Source organism: Urtica dioica, chromosome 9 (assembly GCF_054948205.1).
Source record: "Urtica dioica subsp. dioica isolate 48M chromosome 9, U.dioica_male_clone48M_v1_H2, whole genome shotgun sequence".
Taxonomy (NCBI): Eukaryota; Viridiplantae; Streptophyta; class Magnoliopsida; order Rosales; family Urticaceae; genus Urtica; species Urtica dioica.
The window spans coordinates 23,446,863-23,454,765 of record NC_142764.1 but is presented as its reverse complement, the minus strand read 5'-3'; the positions used below and the strand labels follow the sequence as shown (position 1 = coordinate 23,454,765).

At 42.9% G+C, this 7,903-nt stretch overlaps 1 protein-coding gene across 1 annotated transcript; it reads left to right on the top strand.

Moving 5' to 3' along the window:
- The first annotated feature begins 2,316 nt into the window (after nt 1–2,316).
- On the top strand, nt 2,317–4,169 carry LOC149385945 (uncharacterized). The gene is made up of 3 exons (XM_089626306.1): nt 2,317–2,623; nt 2,869–3,094; nt 3,614–4,169. The coding sequence occupies exons 1-3, from the start codon at nt 2,399–2,401 to the stop codon at nt 4,039–4,041; spliced, it is 879 nt and encodes a 292-aa protein (XP_089482432.1). The 5' UTR covers nt 2,317–2,398; the 3' UTR covers nt 4,042–4,169.
- The last annotated feature ends 3,734 nt before the right edge of the window (nt 4,170–7,903 follow it).

The following is a 7,903-nucleotide window of genomic DNA, read 5'->3' as shown; positions in this document are numbered from 1 at the left end:
ACTGGCTGAGTGCCTGCCGGAAATTCCGAGTTCCGTGTGGCACGAAAATGACGAAACGATTTCCGACGACAGGCGGAAATGACGTTGGGTATCGATGAAAGACGACGAAAGGCGAGTCATCCTGCGCAAGATGTAAATCCAACTACCCAGAATTTGTCTGCCATTAATGACTACTGAGAGCTTGGAATTTCTTATTTCCGTGAAGCACGGTAATTCCGTCGTTAAGCCACATAAATTTTCATCCCACTTTGATTCGGAAAGTCACGTCGTCAGACACGGTATTGTCGGTACCGTCCGATAGCCAGCTTTAGTCAGAGGCACACCTCAACCATAAAAAAATGTCAAAACGTGGTCAGGGGCATGCCTCAACCACAAAAATATTAAAGTATGGTTAGAGGGAGGCCTCAATCAAAAGAAAGGTCAAGGCATGGTCAAGGGCATGCCTCAACCACACAAAAATGTCAAAGCATGGTCAAGGGCAGACCTCAACCACAAGAAATGTCAAGGCGTGGTCAGAGGCAAGTATCAACCATTTAAATTTTAAACCATGGTCAGGGGCAAGCATCAACCACAACAAATGTCAAAGCATGGTCAGGGGTAGTCCTCAACCGCAAAAAAAAAAAAAGGCATGGTGAGGGGCAGGCATCAACCACATAAAATGTCAAAATATGGTCAGAGACATGCCTCAACCAAAAAAATATCAAGGCATAGTCAAGGGCATGCATCAACCACAAAAAATATCAAAATATGGTCAGGGGCAAGCCTCAACCACAACAAATATCCAAGCATGGTCAGAGGCAGACCTCAACCACGACAAATATCCAAACATGGTCAGGGACAGGCCTCGATCACAACTTTTCACTAAGGCATGGTCTGGGGCAAGCCTCAACCACAACAAATATCCAAGCATGGTCAGAGGCAGACCTCAACCACGACAAATATCCAAACATGGTCAGAGGCAGACCTCGATCACAACTTTTCATTAAGGCATGGTCTGGGGCAAGCCTCAACCACAACAAATATCCAAGTATGGTCAGGGGCGGACCTCGACCACAATAAAATATCAAAGCGTGGTCAGAGTCGTGCCTCGACCACAACAAAATATGAAGGCATTGTCGAGGGCGGGCCTCGACCACAGCGAAGCAGGTCTGGCCTTGACCTCAACAAGAACCAAAGGGAAGGAACCACGGGTAGATGAAGAATCCACCCCTGCTCTTACCACTTCACTATATATACCTCCAGTCTCATCATTTAGATGTAAGTTTTCTCATAACTTAATAAACATTTGCTTCTCTTTCATCTTAGACCTTCTCTCTCTAGAATTCTCAAGCAACCTCACATACCACTTGGACTAATGGTGAGCGTCGGAATGTCCGTGGAGGAAACCTCTTCGCGCCTCTCTACCTCATGTTTCTCTCTTTGTCAAGTGAAGACCCACCGAAAACCTCTTTCCGGCACGGCGGATGTGACAAGTTTGGAGACAACTTTTCCGTTCGACCATCGCACGGTCATACTGCGGACCGGTTTAGAAATTTTTTTTAAAGAAAAATAAGAAATTAAACCCTAAACACAAGTAGTGTTCATTCGTATCGATTTTTTTTTATCATAAAGATAAAAATGTCTTAAAAAAATTGTAAATACATTTTTTCCAAATTTAGATATTTCTTGACATGTCTACATATTTTTTGTTTCAGACTAAAATATATTAATTATTTCACAGCAACGCATGGAGTATATTGTTTTGTTATTTATAAAGATCATGGTTTATGATATCAAGTTCACAATTAATTTTGATCGTTGAAATTACAGAAGAATTGTAAATAAAAAAAATAAGAATGTAACATTAATTATCAAGTGTTGGACTTGGAAGAGGTAGCAAACACCTTACGAAAAAAAATAAAAAATATAGTTTTGCATCACATGAATTGATAAAAACATTGGTAACCGCTGCCCTACTGTTACTATTATAATATTTCCTACAAAGCATAATTTTTGGCTCCTTTCTTTAATAATTTAACACGACAAATAAAATATAAAAATTAGAAAATGAAGAGTGAATATTCGAGTATATCCAGATAGGGTACATTGGGGGTAATGGATATTATTGGACCTCTTCTGACGTGGATCCTCGCTGTGCGAACCAAGATCCGAACGGCTTCGATTCGCTACACCCAATTGAACTACGCCACGTAGAACATACAATAACTTGCCATGTGCGCGGGGGCTGTTTCTCCACATCAGCAAGTGGGTCCCAGTAAGAGCCTAATCCATATATTGAACATTTCAAATCTATATAAAACGCCAAGCACCGCAAAAGTCCTCATTCGGACCAATATTCCATCCACATTCATCACTCTCTCTCTCTCTCTCTCAGGAGCTCACAACTATAACTCAAACCATGGCCAACCGGAGAATCACGGTGCCGGAACCGGACGTCGGTCAGAGCTTCTCCGACGTGTTTTTCGGATTTCTCGACGAAGATCACTGCCGCGACGGTCGTAACACATACGATAGCAGCGAAAGCGACGTTGTAGACGATCTTGATCGTGATGATGAAGCAGGTCAAGATCAGCGCGACGATAAAGATAACGCGTTTTGGGAGAATCAACACCAGCTTTTGCAGGTATATATGTACAAAAAATAGTATTAAAGAAAATAACACAAGTATTTTTTAATTAAAACAATAAAATGAAAAAACATGTACTTAAACTTTTTCATATCAACTTTATTAAATGAAAATTTATGCAGCTTTTATATATATATATATATATATATATATATATATATATATATATACGGTAAAGAGTGAGAAAAGTAAAATGTACCTAATTCTACGTGCTTGTGGATATGTGGTATGTGTATATATAGGGTACGTTGAGAAGGACGAGCAGTTTGGAAACGGGGATAAGGAAGGCGGTGAAGCAAGTAGTTGAGGAGTTGGAAGAATTGGGCCGGGTTTGTGGGTGTGGGAAGCCCATTTTGAGCGGTTGCAGAGACTGTCTGTTGACAGAGGTTTCGGGTCGGCTTGGGAAATCGGGTTATAACACCGCCGTTTGTAAAACAAAGTGGAGAAGCTCGCCCAATGTTCCTTCAGGTAAAACTAAATTAACGCCACGCTACCTAGCTGCTTCCAGAAAGATATTATATATATATATAATATTCTCATTTTCATATATGCTACACTAGTTATTTTAATGTAGCTAATATACTAAGATAGTATATTCCACTAACATATAGTATTTTTATGGACTCTGTTTTATGCGTATATCCCTATCCTTAAGTTCCTTTTTTCTTCTTCTTTTTTTAAAAAAAAAAATAGTCACATATTTTCTAACCAATAAAAAAAAAATATTCTATTTTACATGTGTTCGATAGTTTCTTAAAAATTGAGTATTTCTTTTTTATTATTATTATTATAAATTTGTCTCTTTTAAATCGATTGGGATAACAATTGCCCTTACCAAATAATTTATTTATTTTTCTCTCTTAAACTTGTAATATCTATTATCTTTAATATTCAGTGCCTAAATAACCAAAACAAACGAAACCCTAACATGTTTTTGAGCACTATATATATACGATGAGTATACTAATTTGTAAAATACATATATAGGCGAGCACACATTCGTGGACGTGGTGGAGAAGAAGGGGAAAGGGAAAGAAAGCGTGAGGGTGATAATAGAGGTGAAGTTTCGGGCGGAGTTCGAGGTGGCGAGGGGGAGCGAGGAGTACGAGAAGCTCCTTCGCGGGCTCCCCGAGGTGTTTGTGGGGAAAGCGGAGAGACTCGAAGCGGTGATCAAGCTGATGTGCAGCGCCGCCAAGAAGTGCATGCGCCAGAAGCGCATGCACTTGGGGCCATGGCGAAAGCAGGCCTACATGCACTCCAAGTGGCTCGGCCCTTGCCATCGAGCACCTTCCACCTGTCCGCCCACCTACGACCCCAGGCCCGTCCCCGGGCCCACCAGGCTCAACCCTTACCCCTCCATGCTCACCGTTGACTTGCTCGACCTTCACTATTGCAACGCCGTGGCCGTTGTCTGACTTTTTATTTATTTATTTATATTATATATTGTTTTGATGAGATGATCCATATGTATAATATCTTCTGTTTTTTTTTCTTTTTTTTACTTTGATTGAGGTGTTATAATTTGTTTAATTTGTACATATTATAGAGATTTCTCTTGTATTGTATTTGTATAATAGCAGTTTTACCAAGCCTGAGATTATTCTCTCTCTCTCTCTGTGTTAACAGCCGAACGCTCTACTATTAAGCTAGTGATTGAAACATTCGCAACACCCGAATTTTTTTATGAGCACTACTACAAATATGAGATTCTACAACGGACTTTCTACAACGCTTAACATAAGCGTTGTAGAAACTAGGGATTCTACAACGCTTTACATAAGCGTTGTAGAATCTGGGTGATTCTACAACGCTTATGGATAAGCGTTGTAGAATCTGGGTGTTTCTACAACGCTTATGGATAAGCGTTGTAGAATCTGGGTGATTCTACAACGCTTTACAAAAGCGTTGTAGAAGAACTTAAATTTCAGATTTCCCACAACGTTTCAACAACCCGTTGTAGAACCTTCGCCGCGGCACCATGTGATTTTCGCCGCGGCGAAAACTTTCTACAACGCAAGTTCAAAGCGTTGTAGAAGGATCGACCTCGCCGCGGCACGATTTAAACCTCGCCGCGGCGACAAATTCTACAACGGTTTCTTTAAAGGGTTGTAGAATAGATTCGCCGCGGCGATGGTCCTCCCTCGCCGCGGCGAGATTATGTCGCCGCGGCTGGAAATATACTCCGCCGCGGCGAGAAGGATACCGTGGCCTAGCAGTTTTCTATGAAACTTCCTCGCCGCGGCGATGTAGGACTCCCGCCGCGGCGAGATGATCCTACAACGGTTATAATATCCGTTGTAGGATCTTCTCGCCGCGGCGAAGACATATTCTCGCCGCGGCGAGGTTTTTAGGTTTTCACTATATAAACCAGTTTTCAGTTTTTTTTCTCATTTTCCTCAAAATACAAACGCGAGACAAACTATTTCGGCCGACTCTGTCTTCATTTTCTCTTCCAAAATCCCTCGCCACGTCCTCGCCGCCCCGATTTCTCGCCGTCGCCTTGTCCTCGCCGCCATTCTCGCTCGCCACATCCTCGCCGCCATTCTCGCTCGCCACGTCCTCGCCGCCCAACTCTCTCGCGCCTCTCTCTCTCTCACCGCCTCTCACTCTCTTTTTAAAGGTATGATTTTCTAAGTTTTTAAGGTGTTTATTGATTTAATTTCGTGTTGTTGAATATGGATTTCGTGTTTTTGAATATGGATTTCATGTTATTTCCCCGAGTTGCATGTTGTGGTTATTGATTTAACAAAATTAGGGTTATTGATTTAAGGTGGTTATTGATTTAACAAAATTAGGGTTTGTTATTTTATTATGAATGAATTTGAGTTAGAATTTGTGTTAGAATGAATTTGAGTTAGAATTTGTGTTAGAATGAATTTGAGACGTTAGAATTTGTGTTAGAATGAATTAGAGTTAGAATTTGTGTTAGAATGAATTTGAGTTAGAATTTGTGTTAGAATGGAATTGTTTATGAATTTGATATTGTTATGTTTAAATGAAGTTGGAATTGATATAGAATTTGTGATTGTTGTGACATTGTTAGTATTTAAAATGGTTATGTTGATTGTAGATGTCGAGATTGAATTTTTTATGATTATGCTTTGTGAAGGTGAAAAATGGTTCGAACAAAAAATCCGGCGGGCGCCACGGCTCCGAGCACTTCCAAAGGTCCTAGTAAAAGTAAAAGTAAGCGAGCTCGTCAATCGTCTCCTGAAGCAGATTATAACACGAATATCTTCACCAGCAAGGCCGCGGAGGATCGTTACGACAAAATCTCGTCGCGCAGTGTGATCCCTGAGCGGGGATTCAATGTGAGCTCTAACACCGAGATAGGAGTGTCAATCCGCAACAGTATTCTTGGTCATGAATGGGTGAAGTATTGTGCCGTTCCCGAGTTCGAGACGAACTTAAACTTCGTGTACGAATTCTACGCAAACTTACCGGATCACAATGGAGATGTTGTGACGGTCCGAGGTAAAAAGGTCGATGTGAGCATCGAAGCGATCAACGATTTGCTTGGGACCCCAGATGTGCCTTTCGAGAATGAAGGCTATCGGGAATGGTTGAGAACTTGCAGCCACGAGGAGATGGCGAGGTTGCTGTGCATTCCAGGAGAGGATTGGGTCCTTGAAAAAAGGAAAAGGGTACTCAAGCGTGACCAACTCACCAGGATTGCTAAAGCTTGGATTTACTTTGTTTGCGCTCGCCTCTATCCGATCAAGCACTTCACCACTCTTGACGAGGGCCGTATCCAAGTGTTGTTCTGCATCATAAAAGGTCATTCTATCAACGTCGGTCGATTCATCTACAATTGGATGAAGAGTCTAGACTATACTAATGAACGCCACGGTTTGCCATATCCGTCGATCATTACCGGCCTTTGTACAAATGCGGGGGTAGGACGCTCGAAAAGGGATACGATCAAGGGTCCTATGGGGCCTATTACGAATAACATCATCGATCGCTACAAGATTAGGGAGGAACCACAAGAGGAGGAAGCGGAGGATGAGGAGGAGGAAGGGGAAGAGGGATCACCAGTCAACGAGCCTCGATTGTTCTTACCAGCACCTCCGGTAGTCGACCCCGCCACCATCGACTACATAGCTCAATGCTCCAACTATCTCGTCGGCGGGTTCCAACACACGCAACAGTACATGCACCAACAAGCGGAGTATGGCGCCTCTCACATCAACCAACTGAACGATCTCTACTCTCGGTGGGACATCAACCAAGAGAACCAGGTGTTATTTCCTCCATATCCTCAATACTCCGATTATCCGTACCCACCACCACAGTGGCCACCGCATATGGCACCTCCTCAATATCCGGCGCACTCACCACCACCACCACCACCGAATGACGACTAAACCAACAACACCAACTTTAAATTTTAAATTCAAGACTCGTTTGGTTTGTTTAAGCTTCATTTTAAATTTAAATTAAGACTCGCATGGTTTGTTTATGTTTAAGACTCGTGTTTTAGTTAATGTGTGTTTGAGACTTGATTAATATTTAAAAATTATGAAATCTGAATGTGTGATGGTTTTTTACTTGAATGATAATTTTTCTGTTGACAACCAAGTTTAAAATGGGAAAGAAAGTAAAAATGTGTAGGGTGAGGTGATTCTATTCTAATCTCGCCGCGGCGACTTAGACATTTCGCCGCGGCGTATAACTCTCGCCGCGGCGTGTTTTCTACCTCGCCGCGGCGGCGTAGTCTTCTCGCTGCGGCGAAAACGTGTCGCCGCGGCGCAAATAAGCTATAGCCGCGGCGAGAAACTTACCGAGAGCCTTCATATTTGGGAACATATCCTCGCCGCGGCGAGTTGATATTCCCGCCGCGGCGTAATGACCTCGCCGCGGCATGGAATATACGTTGCCGCGGCGAGGTTTCTACAACGCTTTTTTAAGCGTTGTAGAAGGGTCCTCGCCGCAGCGAAACTTACACGTCGCCGCGGCGAGAAACTTACCGAGAGCATGCGTTTTTTAAAACAGAATCTCGCCGCGGCGGAGTAGTCTTCTCGCTGCGGCGAAACGTGTCGCCGCGGCGCAAATAAGCTATAGCCGCGGCGAGAAACTTACCGAGAGCCTTCATATTTGGGAACATATCCTCGCCGCGGCGAGTTGATATTCCCGCCGCGGCATGGAATATACGTTGCCGCGGCGAGGTTTCTACAACGCTTTTTTAAGCGTTGTAGAAGGGTCCTCGCCGCGGCAGGATTTGTATCTCGCCGCGGCGAGAGTTTGATATTTATATACCGAGAGTCTGTGTTTTTT

Excerpts from the sequence above, each read along its gene's own strand:
- LOC149385945 (XM_089626306.1), top strand. The coding sequence starts at position 2,399 with ATGGCCAACCGGAGAATCACGGTGCCGGAACCGGACGTCGGTCAGAGC. Across the intron at positions 2,624-2,868 it reads ATCAACACCAGCTTTTGCAG|GGTACGTTGAGAAGGACGAG; the intron begins GTATATATGTAC and ends GTGTATATATAG. Across the intron at positions 3,095-3,613 it reads CTCGCCCAATGTTCCTTCAG|GCGAGCACACATTCGTGGAC; the intron begins GTAAAACTAAAT and ends ATACATATATAG.